Below are 22,753 nucleotides of genomic sequence, written 5' to 3'. Positions count from 1 at the left end.
AATGACATTTTAATTTTATAAAATTGTATAAAAGGTTATAAATACTATACACTCATCTTATTATATTTTTATTCACTTAGAACATTCAAATAAATGGACTTATAATAATGGACTACTAACAACGTATAAATTGCCACATATTTGGTACAAAAAGTAAAATATTTTTATCATGCTTTACTTTTCTCGACTAACTTCGTAATATTTTATCGCTTATTGTAAAAGTGTACGTTAATACATCATTTTATATATGCAAAAAACAGTACGAATAAATTAACTTAGCATTACAGTATAAAAAGATTACGCAATAACATTCTTTTTTTAGCGGTTCACAGACTTAGCAGAAATATATAAAAAACTAAAACCACATACCCACACACATTCAAACCTACTATATTATTTTGTCATCATCGATTACTTATTTATAATATCAATTTCATATCAAACAGACTACAGAAAAGGAATATATTTTCTCATCTGAATAAATCAAAATTAAATTTATTTACGATCTCATATGTCCTACAAGATTAAAGACAACAATCAATTCTCTGCTTTTTCGTAAAGTTTTTTCTTGTTTAATCCAGTATCTGAAATTAATTATAAAACAATTAGTCAATTTTTTGTTACGTTTATAATTTGCACAACTGTCGTTCTATACTAAAAATAATAATAATATATCTTAGTAATATGAAACATTTCACGTGACGATAAATTAAATATGTTAACTGAAGGGTACATACTAAGTCATAAAAATTAAAAAATTGTATTAATTTAATATTCCTACATACCATCATTTACAATGCTATTATGTCATAATTACAACTTATATTTCTCACTTTAATTACACAATTAACATAGATGCATTTATCATTTGAACAATTCTTTAGCTGAGTATATTATAATAATTAACTAAAGATATACACGATAAAAACATCCGAAAGCTTATCTAAATCTTTTCCGTGTTTGAAACTTACAGTTTAAATACTTGGATCGAGATATATAATATATATCGTAAATATGGTCAACATATCATCCGTTTATATGTACATTTTATTGTGCATTGCCTAAATTTCCTTCGCGCTATAATGATGATCTCGTGCAGTGTTCCGCCATTGTGTGATGTTGCGGGTAAAAAAATCATCCTGAGGAGAATAAGGCGATTCCCATCGATTCGCTTCATTTCAAGATTGCTGGCAGTGGACCGCGCACCGGTGATACATATAAGTGTTCATAAAAAAGATCGCATCTCTTCCGTACTTCCACACTGATGCGCGAACATTCACTACGGCATCTAATTGTCTATCAAACAATCTGTCTTCGACGTGATTCTCTTGATCGTCGGTAAAATATTGATTGAGGTATATTGGCCATTACATAAGGGTATCCTCAAATCGGGATTACTCCTGTCCATTTCCTGCTCCTGTTGCTGTTGGTGATTGAGTATCCATACAATGGATATCAACGATAACACCGACGTCGTCACCCCGATAATACCGAGCATATACATCAACACCGTCTGTGCGATCGGTAATATTCGGAGTATTAACTTCAATAAAATCGTCAGATAAGTCGGCAGCGACAGAATGTACTGCAAAGAAGAGATTTCTGTTATCGGAAGCTGTCAATTATGAGCATGAGAAAAATGTTTAAAACGTACGTATTTAAAAAATGCAGAACTTTTATATAAATCTTATGCAGTTTAAGAAAAACAATTTTTTTAAACGAATCGATAGAAAAATTCCATTTAATATAACATAGAATAAAACAAGAACTATCAAGTGCAACTAGAAAAAAATTTACATTTGGATATTACTAATAACTTCATAATTATTTCGCATTATTAATCCGTGTATTTAAAGTTGAGTATATTTTTTTACGTGAAAACATCAATGATAACGTTGCACCGCAAGTCGCGGCTAGTTATAGGTACAATAAAAGAAACAGATTGGGGAGAAAGTGGAGAGAGAGATACATATAGCATAGCTTTCACACAAGGAGATCTTTGTACGCTAGTTGCAGAGCTGCTGATTACTCACCAAATCGCTCCAAAATAAGGGTATCGCGAGGTCATCGAATACCGCAAGTTTCGAATTGTAGCGTGAGCGTTGCATTATCAGATTTGACTGCACCCTAGAGCGAAAGGATATGGGCACACCGATCGTCTGAAAAAATGCGAAAATAAGATTAGCTCGCGCTCAAGTATATGTACAAACGTTAGAAAATCGGAGAACGTCAGAATTTCTCTTTTTGCTCACGAGTGATTTCATTTCACTTCAAGAAAATAATTATTTAATCGTATTTTGGATAATAATTAAAATTTTTTTTTTACTTTTAAAAATACTTTTCGCTATAATTTACTCTGAAAACCTTATTGATCACGCTATGCTTTATTTTGTGAAAAAGCTTTCAATACTATGTAAAATTTGATATATATTAGCGTAGATTAATTAGAAAATCTAAGTTTCTTATAAACCTTGTGTCCACGATGCTAGAAATCGCTCCGAGATCTCGGACGGAGAAAGAATTAACCAATCGCATTGGTCAATTGCCGAATTATTTAAATAAGATTGGTCAATTTTTTCTCGGTCCGAGATCTCGGAGCGATTTCTAGTATCGTGGATACAAGGCTTAGAGAAATTCTCGATATATATCGACGGTTGCGTTTTCATGTCATCATTACATAGACGTTAGATAAGATCGAAATGGCAATGGATAATGGACCACTTTCAAACGTGTTCTTCGTACGCAATTCGGAGAAATTCTGTGGCGATTGAATAATCCATACGTAAGACTTATCTAATCCCAATTATACAAGAATGTAAGTAGCAGAAAATGTAAGTAATTGGTGAGTACTACATGTAAGTTTATCTACTGCAACTATATATATATATATATGATCTTCAATATTTGCCGCTGGTCAATAAACTCGTGCGAATTTTTCTCCAGCAACGTTTTTCTTGAAAAGAATGATTTTCACGATACATCGTTAAAAAATTAATGCAAAATTATGTTCTCAAACGTTTTGCAACTACTTTGAATTTTTAATATTATTTACTTGCTGCAGAATTGCGTAAGACCCATGCTTCTCAGGATCAGGCTTAAGACCCTCGATATTTTCCAGCAAACTCGGGTCGGCACCGAGGAAATGTGGGAGCGATACCGCCACCGGGATATCTAAACCAGGGAAATGAATTATTTATTAAGCTTGGCAATGGCGTTCGGATCTGTTTGAGGGATCGCGCGTATCTTCACGGCTATTGACATTGTGCGACAAAGCTATAATAATTTACCGCTGACTCAAGGCAAATGACCTGCAGTATGTAAGGCCACGACTCGCTGAGCGAGTTATAGCAATTACGCAATGGAACTGTACATAGAGCGAAACGACGATTAGAGTTACAACTTCATAAGCGATGCTTTATCATAGTAAAACGATGTATAATTCGTATCTTATCAGTATGAATTACACAAAGATATTAAATCATTAATGTAGAGCCTATTTGCGTCAAAGTTGCGACCTACATAGACCATTAATTGGACCTACGAAATATTTCTTAATTATGTTGCTCAAACTCTTAAGAGTTTGTCAGGTCGCCGAATATTAATCTTATGTCAAAGTTCATAAATTCGTAATGACGGAGCCAATATGAAAAGTGAAAATTCGACCATTTTTAATTTTAATATCCGCCATATCGGCTCCGTCATTTTAAATTTATCAACTTTGACATCAGAGATTGGTGTTCAGAGACCTGAAAAATTCTTAAGTTTAAATAACATGATTAAAGAATATCTTATAGATCCTTAATGGTCGCAACTTTGATCCAATAAACTTTAATCATCAATATCTTTTTAATCGACACAATAAATTCCTTTTAAAAGCTGAAAGGCCTAATAACATAGTTAATTTTGATTGCAATAAAACTTTTCCAATACGTCATATATCATAGTCGTAATATGCCAAAATGTACTAAAATAGTCCTTTTTGTAACTTTAACCGCAAATTTCTCAAAATTGTGACGTGATAGAACATTTTGACAAACGGGATCGTATTCAGCGTCCAAAAAGCTGTGAGAAACGATTATTCTCGTTCTCGTGCTTTTTTTTTTGTTGAACAGTGTAATCTATATTACGTTATTTCAACGCAATTTGATGAAATTATGATTTAGAAGAGAAATACTGGAGAAAAAGAAAGAAAAGAATCTCGTAAGGATGCGTAAAGCATTTCAAATTTGCCATCTTTGGCTTAGCTTGACAGTCTATAACGTACTGTAGTAGCACGGTGTTACGTCAGACAATCCTTTCTTCAGACACGTTTTCATTTTACGGCAATAGCATTCGTTATCTGGGTTCTGATCGGGCGGATCAGCGAAATCGTCCCTGAGGGTATAGAGATATCCTGGTAGGCCGTTATCCGCCCAAACTTCTTTTCTAAATTGAATCGGTAGCGGACGACAAAACGCTTTTCTGTAGACTCTAAAAGTGGCACGCTTGTCCATGTGCGATGGGTACACGATACCTTCCGTGGCGCCTCGAAGCCTATTACAAATTGTATTCCTAAAAGGAAAAACAAATATTATTTAGGTTTCTATTAAATTCATAAAAATAATATAAACATTAAATAACAGTTTTAATTTTATAGAAATAACAGGAACATTAAATAACAGTTTTATTTCATATATTTTAATCCCGATACCGATTGATCAATATATAAATCTTAATACAGAGATTAACGTGATTCAAACGTATAAAATAAACTATATTTAATCGGAAATCTTAATCTATTATCTATTTTTTTTTAATCGCTTCTTAATTCTTTGTACAATTCCTTCAATCTTTACAAAATCGATCGTAATATAACTAATATATTTACACTGATTGTGAGATTAAACATCTAATCGTTATATCTTCTTTGTAAACAAAACAATCTTCTTTGTAACTTTATAAATAAGTAATTTTTTCTATATATCGAGACAAGTTGTAAAAAAACTTTTTCCCGATCATTAATGTAAAACATATAATATTATTTATGTATCGGAATTAAACTAACGACACTAACGTCATCGTTCACATTGCTGAGATTTGTTTGTAAAAAAATTAGAAATAAATTTGTTATTTTGACGAATTGAAGAATATTGGGAAATCATCGAGGAAAAAATTGCGACATCGCGAAAATACGCGGTAGAGTATTTTATCGGAATGCGCCGGCATTTCTAACACTTCTCGGAACAATATATATTCAGCTTCCGCGGTGTTATTTGCGTTTGCGTCAGTAGTTTACGCTCTCAAAGGTGTTTTAATTTACCACGTTTGTTTGATCTTTAACAAAAGCATCCGCAGAATTTTATGATACTCTTAAAATGTCACTTAGCATCTTTCGACAGAATAAAAAAAAAAAAAAAAACAACAACGTTGCTTCGTACTCTATCTTCGTCGTGTATAACTCAGGAACTGCCGATTATAGTAAAGAATGACGGATAATTTTTTATACTCGAATACGATGAAACGTTTCAATAAAGCCTGTCGTTTGTTTTCGTCGTCTGTCAGTATACGAACATCAAAACCACTTACTCTTTTCGCGTCTCATTGCCTTCCGTTTCGACGTATCCCCATTGCGACATTCCGGGGCTGCCGTTGTACAAATCGATGCTGAGATAACGCCCTTTCTCTTCCATCATGTTAGCCTTCTTTTCAATAAACATCGTCACGGTGTTCTCACCCTCGTCGTACATCTATCAATAATACAGATATAAGTTTCATTAAATTTATACTAAAATTTGTTTCAGTTTTTTTTTATTATTGAAAGCTTTTCAAACACATTGTTCCCTTCATAAATGACACGGTCTACCTATCTGTTCAATTATTGCGTAAAAAGTTGTTTATTTAATTCTGCATAAACATTACAATGTTTAAGTAAATCTAAATATTTGCGAAATGTTTATACACGCATTTCCATAAAATCAGTATACTAAAACTAAAGATAAAATATATATACATTAATTTTTTCGGAACTGACAGGTCGTTAAGGTTTTGTAGATTAAATTTATGGAATCCAGTAGCAGTAGATTGCGCAATTATGATAACGACATAACTTTTAAGCAATTAGTAAATAATTCACATTTTTTATCGCTTTTACGAATTTTGTTTTTTTCTTTCTTCTTTTGGTGCCAGCATAATTGATGAATCAATTATTTAGTTGTACATTAATATATGCATGAAGAATAATTAATATATATGGATTAAGAATAATTTATCAGAATAATTTGTTGGTTTTACGATTGTAAAATATATAATTTTTCATCACATTAAAGTAATAAATTTGCAAGATTTATTCCAAAGCTGATAAAATATAAAACAATGAAACACACGCATAAATGAGATTCGCTAAAATATTGAAATACAACAGTGGAGGGTTTGACACACGCATGAGAATAGCCAGTGAATAAAATTTCAAAATGCTAAAACGATTTATCGTTATACTAAATTTACGATTATTCATTTATCAGAGCACAAAGCAAGATTTTATAAGAAAAATTTATTATTTTTAATGTGTTGTTATTAATATTATTATGATATATGTGTTTTGCAAAGTGCAATCAATTAAAAATTTGCATAACATGTTGCTCAAATTCTCCGATATAAATTCTGTTTTAAATATCACACACACACATACGTGATTTGATTTCCTATTTTTTTTACGCACTCCCAAATAAGCAACAATCTTGTTAAATGTTGAACGCGCAATTTGAATTATTAATGCGATGAGGAAAAAGATATACGTGCGGAAATCATGCGTATCCCTTGGGACCATACAGTGCTTAAAGTCGTTAACACTAACCTCGTGAACCCTGAAACGAGCGTGTGTAAATAGTGAAAGGATCAGCGGCTCGTAATTGCGAAAAGCGACGGCAATTCAAGACACACGGGTCCGCGACACTGTTCCATTTTGCTTTCGCGCGTATACTGCCGGCGCTTAATCGCGATCGGGGTGCCATATAGATTATCAAATAACACTATCTGTTACACGTAATCTACAAGCGAAACGTGATAGGAATAAGGAGGCAAAATTCAAAACCTCTTTACTATAATTCCTATATATTTTTTATATATTTCTTATATATTTTTATATATTCTTTACTATAATCGGCATAATATTATGTTAATAATATATGCCAAGAAAGGAAGCGATAAATGGAAAAATATATTATAGAATTGCCAAATTTGGGTAATGTTAAGAAAATTAGAGTGATGAAAATAGGCAGAGATTGAAATTATTTAAATATAATTATATAAAATATGATTGCAATTATGTAATTAAAATATTTTCTGCAATGCCTGTTTTGAAATTACTCGCTAATTTATATAAAACGATCATCCTGTATGTGCGACTTAACTTATAAATATAAATTTACACAAAAAAAAAAGAAAAAAGAGGAAGAGTGAAGGGGAGGGAGGGAGAGAAAGAGAATTAGATAGCCAGTGTTACTAATAGTTAATCGTGCATAGAAAATGCGTGCGCTTGAGTGAATTTGCGTACGTGGATTTCAGGCAGGATATGTGGAAATTTATTTTCTTGTTACGAGCGAAATTTCGGTTGCTTTCGGATATAATTCCACCCAGAATTTCTTCAGGCACTGGAAAACAGAAAATGGCTCTGAAATATCACGGTGACGTTATTGACGCGAAGGTCAAGTTGTGCACTCTGAGAAACCGGTTTAATTCTTTTTGTGCCAAAACCTGAGTGTTCTCTTCCAATCTTTGACAATACGCAGCGTAATTGTAGGATGATCTTTAATCCGAACCGACCGGATGACGCAATCGCCGACGATTGAAATTCTTCATTGAACGTTTTTATTATTCAACATTATCGTTCTATGCGACATGCGACGAAATAAATCGTTGTAATAATGTTGTAAGTAGACGTATTTTTCCATTCAAAGGTCAGATATAATGACGAATGGTTGCTGACACGTTTTGCACAAGATCGCGCGTTGCATGTCCGACTGCAGAAATGCATGTGGATTTCAACCAGTTTGTCCACAATTTAGTAATTACGAATGAGCACTGGCGTTTGTATATGACTTATTAAAAACCTTCCCCTAACACCCCTTCCCCTTTCCCTTGGATTTCACCCTGCGCCGCTGACACCTTCGGTCAATTTCAGCGGTACGTTTTTCAGCCGCTTCGTCAGCCGTACCGCTCGAGCTCGATGAAAGCAAAGCACACCGGCGAAGCTGTATAACTTCTGCGTCCGGTTCCGCCGAAGTGCGCCACGTTTTTATATACCTAATGATTAAATTCTATCGATAAGAACTAGGCCGCAATAAATTCATCGATTGACCAATAATGCACTCCAAACTGGTTAAATGATAAACTGTAAAGCGGTTTTTTTGTCGCCGCCGGATAAATACACGCCGAAGCGCATTCTCCTTCTGGATTTCTAGACTTCCTAACGCTTGGGAAATACGGATAATTGATGACCGAAGAGATTTAATAATATGGCAAAAGTCAACTTTATACATATTGCTGGAAATAAATTTGAATAGATTCAGTAGATATAAAAAAAGTTTTGAAGAGTCATTGCTTGATGTTATAAATGAGTAAGTAATAATTTCCCACAATTTATGTCATACAGAATACAGGAGACGGTTTAATTCAACCCGACTTGCTATTTATTAATATAATACTCAAACATACAACGTTTCGACTATTATGGTTTGCTAATGACCGCAAACTTCTTTATCAAGTGTAAACTAAATATATCAAATTTAAAACGTGGCTATTCTACGAAACATCTTAATAAAACTGATAATAAAACGAAAATTATTTAAATTACATGTTGCGTAATTTAAAATATTTTCTTTTTATTATCAGCATTTCTAATTAAGATATTTCGTAGAATAGCCACATTTTATGACTTAGTTTACACTTGATAAGGACCACAAACTATGGTCGTTATGTGTTTAAGTATTATATATTTTAAATGGCTAGTTGGGTCGAATTAAACCGTCTCCTGTGTTAATTATTACTGGCAAAGAAAAAAATTATCTCTAGTTTCATATAGAATATATCAAATGTATTAAATGTTCCTACAAATCTTATTATCTCATTCACACACATACACACACACACATATAAGATAACAAAGAGAAAATTGAAGATAATGCTTTTGTTCGCGAATATACCTATCTCGTTAATGATGAATATTTTATCTCTTTTTTTCCTATTGCAACGTACTTTGCAATAAGTCTATGATTTTGCGTCATAGGTACAAATATATATCTATGTTAAATTATCTAATTTACAAGATTAAGCTGGATCATTAAGCAATTGGCGATTAATCTGATAAATGTGTTTTTAAATAATGTAAAATTATTTTTTAATATTATCCATGCATTTCAGTGGATGATTCCTTGAGATATAAGAGATGTAATATTTACTCACCCTATCCAAGAGACCGAATTTTTGGAAGTTGATAAAATTCGGCACGATTCCACTGGCCAATTTTACCATTGAATCCTCGTAGCCCCATAGATAATCGTACACCGAAATATTGAGGATCGATTTCACATTCATTATATTAGCCAGTTGTACAAAGGGATAGTTCACCATAAATCCGGCATTACTCAAAGCGGATGTGGCGCCCTGCGTATCAGAGTATTTTTTGCGTAAATATCTTACAAAATTATTCGAAGTAATCCTAAATATTAAATTAAATTAATCACAAAATTCAGAGTAAATGTAATTTCTTTCAATAAAAATAATATACGAAGCTTGAAGGCTCAGAATTGCATTTTATCTTATATATTTTATATTCTATTTTATCACTGCGCTAACGAAGTAACAGAACAACTTCTTGCTTTACGTTTAGATCACATTCTTTTTGTGTCATTTGTAACAAAGTAAGTCTTAGAAATAATGATAAGAAGAATATCGACAATAATTGGAATTAATATATAGATAAAATATGGAATTATGCATGAGTTGTTTTTCTGATAAAGATTGTTTAACAGATTCAATGAATAATCTATTAACATAAGGTCATAAAGTAATGCCAAGAACTGCGTCTAGATAGAAATTGATTATGTGTGTCTGTAAAAAACAAAATGGGTATTATCAATCTTGTTTGCAAAGATTGAGTACAGACATTTGACTTTATTATCGATTAAAGCTTTTACGTTATCGATTTAACTACAAATAAAATTATTATTTCAAGAGACACGGTAGTGTCTCGTGCCATCAAGTACACGCGCAACGCGAGACCGCCGTATATATCAATAACGCAAGTTAAAATATTACATAAAAATGTCAATATTCTGAAATCGTTAAAAAGTACAAATATTAATAACAATTATATATTTAATAACAATTATATGGATTAAATTTTTTCGACAAAAACAAATATTTAAACAAAAGGACATGCTTTTTCTGCATGCCTTGCTTTAAAATAGATAATTTTGCTTTCGTTATTATTTTTTTACCACAAATATATACTTTAATTTCATTCATATAAATAAACAAACTCGTGTTAACAAAAAATGCTTTAAAAATAGAACATTCAAGGTGAACGTTTCAAATGAGGAATATTCCATGACAAAAAGTAACGTAGCAAACATATAAGCTTTATATAAGCTTTGTGCGTAGGCTTCCAATTAATGCATATAAAAATTGTAAACAACAAGAATTACAAAGTTAAATTACTAACTAATAAATTATAAGTAATAATTAATCATTAGTTCATGTTGCCATGTCTAGTTGCTCTGGAAAAATCCGTAATACAATATCGAAATTGTAAATAACATTCTAAGAATATTATTGCTAAAATAGATTTATCCGACAATCGAGTAATGCATAAAATCTGTCAGCGTTAACTACTTATTATTTCGCAGACAGACAGAAGGAATTGTGCAGTCACAATTAAATCAAAGGCATATCTCAATTTACATAGAATTTAAATCATATAATTAAAGATGTTATTCTGAAACGAGAAAATTATAGGAACATTTTTTCCTTTTCCTTTTAGTTTAAAGATATGTTAATACAAAACCAAGTTCGCTCCAAATGATTAAAAATATATCGTATAACGTTAAATTTGAGCTTTACAATTCTTTAAAATAAATAATGTTAGAGATTAATATTTTAGTGATATCACAGTTAAAATAATTAATGTGTTTTCTATTATTCTTCTCAATACTGAATGAAAGATGAGCAAATTATTTTTTAGTATAAGCTCTTATGTTTTTTTTCATTATTGCTATGTGATAATTAAGCTACACTATACTGGCAATAACTCAAAAATGTTGACAAATGTTTCGCAAATTTCGACTGTCGCAATTTACTGGGAGGTTTTATTATCGAATTAATCTATCGATGTAACAAATTAATAATAATTTATTGCATCGATTTATTATATCGATTGATAATTAACAATTAATTTACTTACCAAGAAAGGTACATTCGGGACGTGGACTATATCTTTCATAGGATCTCTGGTCGACAGTTCGGGAACATAAACTACCGTTCTTCTAGGAATGTAAGTCATTGTGCCGTTATCATTATACGTAATGTTATCGTTTACAAGAAATTCTCTGAAAATGCATAGAATATTTGCAATATACGCTTGTTGTTCTAGAAGAATTATTTACGTATAAAGCACTTACAATTAGGTAATAGCACATATATATAACATTTTATTCGCAATACGCCCGCATGATATCTTATAATAATAATAATAAGAAAATATGAAACATGACTTACTGATATACATATGGCCCAATTTCTTCAAATTTGAGCTTCTCTTTGCCACTTAAAAATTCTACTGGATTGGTAATGTTAAATACATATACGTTTAAATAAATATTAAGAGGTGGTTGCTGCCATATTGAGAAAAGCAATGAGTGCGGCTTCAATTGTAAATTCTGTAAAAATAATATATTGTTTTCATCAATATATTTTATTCAATATATTTTACATCGGAATATATATCACCTGGCACTTTGCAATTTATAAAATGGGAAAAATTAATAATCGTTTTGCCAGAAGGCTTTTATAATGATTAACTGACTTATTATTCAAAATTAATAGAGAATAATTTAGTACCATAAAAACTGCTTACGTTCTCTAAAATAATTGACATTGTCATTTCAGTCTAAAGAACGAAGTTATTTTATTCAAACTAACAAAATGGAAAATTTTAAATATATTTTCCTAATTGAAATTCTTTTCTGTAAATTTTTTATTTCTTTATTTGCTTTTTTAAATTGGTTTCTGCATTTTTCATTATTTATACATAAGAGAAAAAGAACACTCTTGATTTGAAAATATCTTTCAACGTGGAAATCTTGAAATAAGGTTATATCGCGAAAGAAATTTGGTTGAAGTCATTATATAGTTCAACTAAGAAAAAAATAAATAGTTGAAATAAAAATTTAAAATTCTTATAAGAAGATTATAGTGATCTTGCTTATATGCGAAACAATCTATATCTTCTTATAAGAATTTCAACTTTGTATTTCAACATTTTTTTCTTGTTAGTTGAACTATATAAGGACGTCATTAAACCAAGTTTTCTTCAAAAGCAAGTTTAACGCAATAATGTAATCTCTTCAGGATTTCCACGTTGAGAAACTAAAGATATTTTTAAATCAAGAATATTCTTTTTTTTGTGTGTAAATACTTACATATTCCAATATCATGGACGTGGGATCGGTGATGTAAATCATATATGTCATGGAGCTACATCCGATGCCTATCATAAATAAGATGATGCATTCTATAAAAAGAAGAGATTTTTTTGTCTTAACGAATGATTGTAATTTATTACATTTTTATGCTATACACGCACATTATTTTACGCATTACGAAGAATGTCTGATTAACTTTTGCGTATAATCGATTTCCTAGAGGTAATATACATATAAAAGCTTTTTTCTCCTAATATACAATATTTCGATTGCATGAAATACGATAAGATATCAAAATAACTGTCATGCATTATACAGCTAATTATATATCTTGCAAATGCGCATGAATAATTAAAATCCGTTCTATTATCTCGTTCTACACTATCTCGTTCTATTAAAAAACTTTTACATTTTTCACCTTCGTTGTTATATATCTAATATAAACATGAGCAAAATCTGCAATTATGTAGATCATGAATTATTTACAATCGGTTCTGCTTTTTTAGAAAATCGATCAACGGGAATATGACGTTTCAAACGCGCCTTATCACATCTATTAATTCATGACGGTGAAATGATCATGTGCATTTACAATAGTTACTTTGCTGCTATGCAAAACAATAACGTAACACGTCGCGTGTTAATGTATATCAATAATGTATAATTCACACCGATATGATTATTGGTCAATTCAATTGTGCAAGTGAATTATTAGTGAACCGTAATGCGTGATAATTTTTTATACCGATAAATTAAACGTAAGGCGAGTAAAAAAAAATATCTGAAATGCAATGGCTTTTTGACGACACTTTTCCTTTCGCGTCAACCATTCGGCGATTATTCATTCCTAAACGCGGACTATGAGCTCCTCGATCAAATAACTTAGCGTGAAGTAAACACTTAAAACGCCTCCATTATCGTGTACAACTGGGTTTTTTTTTTATATACAAACCGACAAATGCTGGATGAGTCATGAAAAAATATTGAACGAAGAAATACATCTCCGACAAATCTCTGTTTACCACTTCGCGCTTCTAGTAACGTGTCAAAAAACCGATACCGTTCGACACATATTTGCCTACCATTCACCTTCGACTTCGCCCAATATCGCGTGAAGGCGTGAATTCGAGCGGAATTCGGCTCGCGATACCGTCATTCCGCACGTGCGTGTCGTTGTGTGAGTATAATGTGTATCGCACGACTCATTGACCACACGCGAGATCCTTTCATACTTTAAGACCGGCGATTTGTCAATAGCGTTCAATGTCCTAGACCGTTCAAGAAATCCCCTGGAAGTAAATTCCCGGAACCGTTCGTGCATATCGAGGAAAAAACTAGACAGTGAAATATGAGGACTTGTTAAATAGATATCGTTCATCTTTTTGGACTATGAGAATAAGTAAAAAAAGGTGAGCTTTGAGAGCTCACGGACAGGTTGACAGTACGTAAGTCATACGTCGATGTAATGATACACGTACTGTCAATCGCGTGCCACTCTACAGCTCACTTTTTTTTTACTTGTTGCTTCTTAGTTTTGTTTTTAAAATTATAGCCCGGAGAGATGGATGATATCTATTTAACGAGTCTTTTCACTTGTTAATTTTATTATCGAGAATCCCTAGTTATTTATTCATTTATTGTAAATTAAGAAGACTATATTTTAATCATTAGTATAAAGAAAACTTAATCCGCCAGTGGTTAAAACAAAATCAATTATTTATTACTCGACTACCTGGCTTAAAATATATATAAGTGCACAACGTTTCGGCTCACGGTTAGAGCCCTTATCAAGTGCCGTCTGAAATATGAACATCGCGATGTAACACAAAAAAAATATATAAATTGGAAATTAGTCATAAAAACAGAGAGCGTTACCTAGTCGTCAATAAGACTCGTCATATATTAGTCAAGACCTCCTTTCGTTCATGGGAATGTCCCAGCATAATCACAAAGCGCAAAGTGTCTTGAATATAAAAATTCCACCAACAAGCATCTTGAGTTTGAGACTCTCCGATAAGCGATGTTATGCGAGTGGAAGAACTCGGGAGACAGAGTTAATCATTAGTGTTTTATAGTGCGGTATTACAGGATATTCGAAAAATACAAATAGTTCGGCAGACAATTGCGTGGAAAGATTAAAATAAGACACCCTGTATATGGCGCTATAATACTAAAATATAGTCTTCTTAATTTACGATAAATAAATAAATAACTAGAGACTCTCAATAATAAAATTAATAATTTCTTTATAAATGTTTTTATAAATTCTGAAATGGTTACGTGGCTAGTTATTTTTGGAATCACCGCGTAAATATCATTGTGTGGTCTCAGTTGTAACGTATTTATCACCGTTACTTTCATTCTTATTTAGATCAACTGCTTGGAAAGAATTTGAATTTACTGTTATGCTTAAACGAAATGTGTTCAATGGTTAATTATAATACCCAGGAAGATCTTACAAAGTCATATCGTGTATCCATTAAGCAACGAATGTCGTCAACGATTCGCAGGGTCGTATGTACAAGTACATCAGTGCGCATCACAAATATCCTCTCATTCTTATCTTTCCGAGAATCATATTTGAAAACATGTCTAATTTACAAATCTATAGACTACACACTTCTTGAACTTTGAAATACTATCCATACCGAATTTCCGGCGTTTTACGTTTTACGTTTATCTAGAATTGACCATTACTTCGGTAAATAAAACAGATAAATTGTGAGATGTTTAGATAATTTTCCCTGAAATTCTAAATAGAAAAATTCAAAACTTAAGAAAAAATTACTTAAAAAAAAAACATTTTGTTCTTGAAGCAATTGTTAAATATATTCAGCACGTGCGTAAAGAAATTGCTATTTATAATAATGCCGCTTGAAATTAATGACAAGAAAATTTAATCGAGTAATTGGGAGAGATAAACTGAACGACACAAAGTCATAAAACATATCAAGAACGATAACCTCAGAATAAACCTTGAAAGAGACGTTGCCGGGAACAAGTTATTCGCAAGAATTAAAAAAAAAAAATTATACATGTGTATAATTGTTGCTACAAATAGCAGTTGTATTTAAAATGAAACGTAAATATGTAATACATTTTATTCTCCTCTAAACAAACGTTTTATCATACAATTTTTCTCCTTTGCTATACTTTCCTAGTGTCTTTGACATAAATTAATTATTAAATATAGATTACACCTTGAAACAACACCTGATAGCAGCTTACCTTGACTTGAATTGTGCGTTATCTGTAGTAAAAAGAGAGCTCAATCAAGGTCACTCGATCAGGTTCTCATTTGAACTTGTCGATTTCGAGAAAGCAATGATTTCATCGCGAAGATTCGCATGATCTTAATTCCGCCACAATTAATTATAAAACAATGCGGAAGAACAAACACATATTTACGCGAGCAACATGACATAAAAGTGAAATCCATAAGAATTTAATATATTTACGTAAAATAAATCTTTTCTATAGTCCTATCTCCATAGAGCAGTATAACGAGTTTAGTATTTAAATGTAATCGCCAAGTAAAACAGTACTTAAATCTAATTTCTTGAGATATTATTTAAATGCACATACTGGTAAAAATTTATACCAATTATACAGTAAATAATAACGTTAATTATCGTCGTTGTCGTTAAGTGATCGGGCTCGTGCGTCCTCACGTTGCAAATTAGAGATTACTCACTTTTAAACTGCTGCAGAGCGATCGTGGATTTCATGGCTGTGACCCAATTTTTCTCGCTTTAGGTTTTTTCTCCGTCACCTTGACTTCTGAAATGAAAACAGAACCATCCGGTTATTAAGTAAATCGGCAATATACTTAATGAGTCAAGGTAAATGATATATAAATTACATGCAAGGTGACTGTCAGACTGATTGAATATTATGCATACTTGTGTGACGCTGTCGTCAAATCTTTCTGTACTCTTTTCTTTATTAAGGCCAGTACCTTAAAAAGTAATCGTGAGAGAGAAACGAGAGATATACGTTAATCTCCCAATTGTCCTCTTGCCTACCAGATTTGTTTTATTTGTTTAGTTTCATCAATTTTATTTTTTTTTAAATTAAGTATTAGAAGAATTAGAAAGACACGGATCGTAAATACGGATTCTCTTCCTACTCACTCTTCCTTCGCATATCATTATATGGCACTGCATCATTTATTAGTGATTCATTCTGGTCATTTATTCATTCATATGAATTAATTTTACAGATAGCTCTCAATCAAGTTTTGAATGATCCAATTTAGCTTATCGCGATCGCACGCGCGAATATGACTGCGCGGTACCGTTTATTTTTGCCGGTCTAAGTAAATTTAAGCGACATTCACCGTGAGTTTGTCGATGCTATTAGCACCTTACACGTATTTGCATGACGGTCACAGCTATTTCCTTCTCAGTAAAGTCCACGGACGCTTTTCTCCGATATTTTCCTAGTCTAGCGTATTGACTCACGAGACAAACATGTGAGGACTATCGCGTGTCACAAAACGAATCACGAAGATATGGAAATAACGATGTCAATATCATCTCGGTCATTTCAATTCACACCCGCGCTTTTCCGCTTCTTATTGCAGCATAAAACACGTGTTTGCAGTTAACTAATATATACCGCCTGATTCACCGTATAACAATTATTTCGTTTAATCGCAATATAAGCAACATCTATCCGCGCGTATTTTAAATTTTAGAAAGAAATAATTTTCGAAATATATGCATCTGAGTAAACGGAAGATATATCATTACACAGTTTATTTCTCAATTTAAAATACGCTGACCCAAAATGATACAATATCCTAGAACAAGGATTCACGATAATCAGTTCAAACAAAGCGAATCATATGCCTTTACAATATAAACTTTCGATATATAGAAAAATAATTATCACTGTAAAACGGATACAACGCAATTCACTTAATCGAATTGCTACCACGAAGTATGTGTTATTTTCCTTCTTCGTAGTATCGGACAGCCATTCATTATAAGTTGTAAAACTTATCATCTATAAAATAAAGACATGAATAAACGTCATTCATGCACGCATTTTATATGTAATAGTGGCTCGAAAACAAAGTGGAATCATTAATTTACGGTTATCTGTTCACGCTTAAGTTCGCTATCAACAATTGAGTCTTATACTCGCATGCGTATCGGCTATTAAAAACATTGTTATAATATCAAACTTAGAAATATAATCTTGTTAATAAATTCTTTCCTCGCATTACACGCCGAATGAAAAAATGGAATTTTCCGTATCTTTTCTTCAGTTTCTGATAAAAATTTATTCTTCGTAGCTTAAATTTATATTATTAAATTTATATATATAACTTTAAAAATTAACTATCAAATTTTTACATTATATATAACTTTTATCGCTTATATTAGTCTTTTTTTCTTATTTTTCTTAGACAATCGATTGACAATACTAATTATTAATTATTACTATATTAATTATTAATTACGCATTACTAATTGTCAAGAGCAGAAGCTTAAGTCAAATGACGATGATCGAATCGCATAAACCTCTATTATTATTATCTATTATTATCTATTATTATTATCTCTATATAACATATTATTTTTCGGCAAACAAATACAGCATAATAGTAGATTTCGCCGCACATGCATAGAAACGTTCCGAATCGTTCTGTATTATTTCAATCACGAGCTAACAGTTTGCTGTCAAGCGAGCTTTAGTGATTCATCATTTCTCACTGATATTGTTATTTCGTATCAATTAATCTCGTGCCTAACTGTTAAAGGACACCTATATAAAAGTATTATAGTACATTTATATGTAAATGTTTATAAACATTACTAACGTTTTCAATTAGTGAACTGCATTATACAAAAATAATATCTTTACTGAATATTTTATTTTAACTGGATAGGATTATTCAAAATTACTAAATGTGATAAATAATATCAATGCTTGTTGAGGTGATATTCTCTATAGAAGAATATAGGCGGCAGTGTGCCTAGTGGTAGAGCGCCAGACTCGTAATCTGAGAAACCAGGTTCGAGTCCACTAGAGTCATGGAAGTTTTTTCCGAAAGCTGCGCCCTCCGTGCAAGATTAGGGCTTTTGTGCGGAGCAAACTGGGCTCCGTCTTTCGGAAAGAGACGTTAAGCCGTTGGTCCAAAGGGTTAAGTGCAATATATGCTTCGTAATAAAAGAATAAACTTTATACAAGGGAAAGTAATGATTCTCAACTCTCACTTTTCTCTTGTATAAAGTTTGATAGTAATTTTTTTTACCTTTATTCTTTTATTACGAAGAATATATTGCTTTTTTAACTCGATAATCAAGCATATTAAAGTATATCCCCTTTCCCTTTTACATTCAATAAGGCATGTTAAATCGCATTGTATTGTTACTTTACGTTAACTAATTCTCTCGCTATACGCTACGCTTATTTCGTGAACAGATATAGTCGAAAAAATAATGAAATTTGATTCGAAAATTAAAAATTAATGACAAGAGTAATTTTATTTGTAATGGGAAATCTGATATCACCACTTCATCAAAAGATAGAAGAAATCATAATATATTTATAAAGATAAAGCTCAATGTCATAATTAATTTGTATAATATGTAAATTATATTTTAAATTTCATCAACTGTGACGGCCATTCAACACTGAAATAGAGAGATGTGAAAAGACATGAGATATAAATACGCAATTATGATAATCGCATGCTTTTATAAGGTCCACGCAGTATAATTCAATGGTGACCCACAGACGATTATTTTCGTTCAGGTCATACGATATTCTTGTTTTAAAGAAAATCATAAAATTATACCACATACATGATAATACATAAGAAGTTAATTACCACAGTTATCATGCTATGATTTCGTGATGATCTGTAGTTTTATTACGAATAAATTTAACTGTCTTATTTTTCAATGAAATATGTCTTTGTTATATTTTTTTTCTTTTTTGTAATAATACAGAGAGAGTGTCTTACACACATTTATGCTCTTATAAATATTATATATTTATATATAACAAACTTGACAACGTAAATCACGAAGGGTGCGACAGAGAAAATCAAGTAAAATTGATGCGATGATGGAAAACGTATTGAAATAATCAGTTACACCTGTAGGTTTATAAAAATGTAAAAATTATACCAGAAATGATCTAAAATCGAAATTAATAGAATTTACTACATGTTATTATGAGAATATTTAACCATATCAAATTCTTTGTCATTTACTTTGAAATAAATCTGATTAAACTAATAATTTATAAATAATTTTATAATAAATAGTTCCATAATATTTCAATGCATGATTAGCGTTTAATAAATGTCTCTTATAACGAATCTTTTATCGCGTTTATTTACATTTCATTATAAAGTCGCCTTGAGTCTGATATTTTGTCTGCTGTCTAGATTATTAGAGAAGTTATACCGAATTTTTATCGAATTTTTATCATTTAAGTGACATTGCCAATCTCATAGGCCAGTCTCATAGGGCATCGAGCGTATATACAGTTTCGTATACTTTCCGCTACTTAAGCTTATTTTCATATTGAGTAGACATGCGAGAACCAACGATTGTAACCCGCACACGATTTATATCTGAAGACAATGCTGCGACGAGAACATCATAATATTATACACGCGCGATTAGAAGAGTACGATATACGTGTAATTCATAGGTGGTGCGAGACGAGATTATGCGGTTACTTGAGGAACAAAATAGGTAATGTAACACCTCCATCTATCTCGATGAAAGTAGATTGGATTCGCGCTTTCGCACAAAAAGAGTGCAAAGAATAAAAAAAAAAAAAGATACATGCCGCACCGTAAGTGCGGTAATATCTATGTTGCCGAGATTCATTACTAATTATATAATTCTCCGCGAGCTCCCCTGCTAATATGAAAGTATGAATCGGGTAAGCGATAAGAGTCGCGCGGGTAAAGTACACGCGTATTTATATATCTTTTTAATATGATAATAACGATTGCTCTAAATAACTAATATGACAATTTTATAATTTTATATAAGCTTATCCCAAAAATCGTTTGGATATATTACAAGTTATTTTGGCAATGTAATTAGAAATTGCTACATGCTATCATTTGGTGGGACTGATAAGAACATTCGAGACGAAGTTTAGTGTTTATCCATCAATAAGACCAAAACGAATGAAACGTTTTATCGCATATAGCAAATATTCAACTCTAGCAACGTCAGTAGGGTCACGGTCGTTGGAAAGAAACTGGCCATTGAACTTATTTTTCACGAAAATAATACGCAATTCTTATATGCCGACTTGAGATCTTTAGATCTTTGCGCTCTCACGAAACAATCTATAAATATAAATATAACTGTTTTATTTTTATTATTTTTTCCATTATTTTTATTATGTTTAATTAAATTTCAATTACGAATAAAAAAGGAAGAGAAAATATGTATTATAAATATCTAAAATTATCAATTTCTAGTTAATGCAACGCCTATTATACTTTGTAATATTTCCACACGACGACAAAGTGATGCACCTGTAGTCCGCTGCAGGGGATGCGCCAAGCCGAGCGAGACTCCGGCAGACGGTCTGCGCGTCGACGAGACGTCGCGTCGCACACGTCGAAATCGAAGATCACTTCTCACAAAATTATTCCCGTGTGTCCGCGAAAAAATGAAAAAGAAAAAACTTGAGGAACAAGCGCGACGAGAATCAAAACGAGAAATCTCACCCAACCGTCGCGTCGAGACGTCGCCACGCCGCGCCGGTCACTTTGAGATTCGAGCGAAAAATTTCGGAGAACGGGAAATCGCGCCGCACACTTCGTCGATATTCTATGCTCCCTCAGCGACTCACAGTCTCCCTCTTTCTCAATCGTATGTTTAGTGCGTACGAGACTTACGTGCGGTCCCCTTTATACCGTCGTTCTCTTGGGAGTAACCCAGACGACCCTCCTCTTCGGTCCGGTACAGCCTCCGGCTGTAGTAATCGTCTGTATCGCGGTGTGATATAATTGTCGTCGTCGAACAACAATTAAGCAAATTTTATTCCATACAAGAAACTAGATTAGAAAATTAGATTTACTTTTTTTGTGAGAAATCTTGAATACATATGCATTCCATTTGATTCTTCAAATTGCGAGCGATCATAATTAATTGAAGTAATATTATTCTTTGCATTTTTTCTCGGTCAAATATTTCGCATTTTTATCTATCCTTTTCTTAATCAAAAGAATCAATAGAAGAAAGAAATAATAAAAACTGTCCAGATAAATTTAAAATTATATTAAAAGAACAGTCAAAAACCACATATTCCAATTTGATTCTTCAAGTTGCGAGCGATCATAATTAATTGAAGTAATATTATTCTTTGCATTTTTTCTCGGTCAAATATTTCACATTTTTATCTATCCTTTTCTTAATCAAAAGAATCAATAGAAGAATTTGTAAACGAGTGCACTTCTTTCTTTTCATTCTTTTTCTTTTTACTAGTAAATAAAAGAACATTGAAATAATATATGAGGAAAAGTAACAGCTGTAGTGTAAAAAATGTAACCATGAAAATATAATAAATAATAAAATAATAAAATAATTTAATGCTTCCTATTGTTGCATTATTGTTATACCAAGTTTGCTATCATAGATCCGTACAACAACAAAAGGACATTTTTTTTATTCCATCAAGTGCTGAAATGATCTGCTGCAAAAATCATAAAGATAAAGCAGTTCTCATCTAACAATAAGATGCGTTTATTACATTGCAAACTGCTTTTCAAGATTGTCGAATCGGATTTTCTCGGAATTTGAACGAATAGTTGCCCGAGGAATTTCTAATTAAATTACAATTAAATTAAGGAATTACAATTAAAAAGCATCTTTAAATCGTTAATATTTACCATGGAAAATGTACTTTTATTAATAAAAATAAAATTTTATTAATTATTCACGCTGTTAAATAATTTTGTTAAAGAAGAGTTAATTTCAAATTGGCGAGAAATTGTCATTGAAAAATAACTTGAAAGATATTGTGGCTGTATAAAATAAAATATAGGGATTTCTCAAAACTTTTTTCAAAAATAATGCCAAAGC

At 31.7% G+C, this 22,753-nt stretch overlaps 1 protein-coding gene across 3 annotated transcripts; it reads right to left on the bottom strand.

Annotated features, from left to right (window-relative positions):
• Nucleotides 1–52: 52 nt before the first annotated feature.
• LOC139811965 (scavenger receptor class B member 1) lies at nt 53–21,561 on the bottom strand. Of its 3 annotated transcripts, XR_011731788.1 has the most exons (12): nt 21,166–21,561; nt 16,372–16,457; nt 12,675–12,766; nt 11,752–11,912; nt 11,438–11,582; nt 9,439–9,639; nt 5,566–5,726; nt 4,265–4,551; nt 3,053–3,171; nt 2,034–2,159; nt 972–1,585; nt 53–584 (listed from the first exon to the last, which is right to left on the bottom strand). XR_011731788.1 is itself a non-coding variant. In XM_071776534.1 (11 exons), the coding sequence occupies exons 2-11, from the start codon at nt 16,403–16,405 to the stop codon at nt 1,289–1,291; spliced, it is 1,623 nt and encodes a 540-aa protein (XP_071632635.1). In that variant the 5' UTR covers nt 16,406–16,457; nt 21,166–21,561; the 3' UTR covers nt 53–1,288. The 3 variants fall into 3 exon arrangements, 2 of the variants coding, with proteins under 2 accessions (XP_071632635.1, XP_071632636.1); XM_071776534.1 differs by having other exon boundaries at nt 53–1,585; XM_071776535.1 differs by having other exon boundaries at nt 53–1,585; nt 21,202–21,561.
• Between the last annotated feature and the right edge of the window lie 1,192 nt (nt 21,562–22,753).

This window comes from Temnothorax longispinosus, chromosome 4, assembly GCF_030848805.1.
Source record: "Temnothorax longispinosus isolate EJ_2023e chromosome 4, Tlon_JGU_v1, whole genome shotgun sequence".
NCBI classification, from domain to species: Eukaryota; Metazoa; Arthropoda; class Insecta; order Hymenoptera; family Formicidae; genus Temnothorax; species Temnothorax longispinosus.
Note: the sequence above shows the minus strand (reverse complement) of the source record. Positions and strands in the feature narration are given on the sequence as shown.

Excerpts from the sequence above, each read along its gene's own strand:
- LOC139811965 (XM_071776534.1), bottom strand. The coding sequence starts at position 16,405 with ATGAAATCCACGATCGCTCTGCAGCAGTTTAAAA. Across the intron at positions 11,583-11,751 it reads ATTGGGCCATATGTATATCA|AGAATTTCTTGTAAACGATA; the intron begins GTAAGTCATGTT and ends ATGCATTTTCAG. Across the intron at positions 4,552-5,565 it reads GGCAATGAGACGCGAAAAGA|GAATACAATTTGTAATAGGC; the intron begins GTAAGTGGTTTT and ends TTTTCCTTTTAG.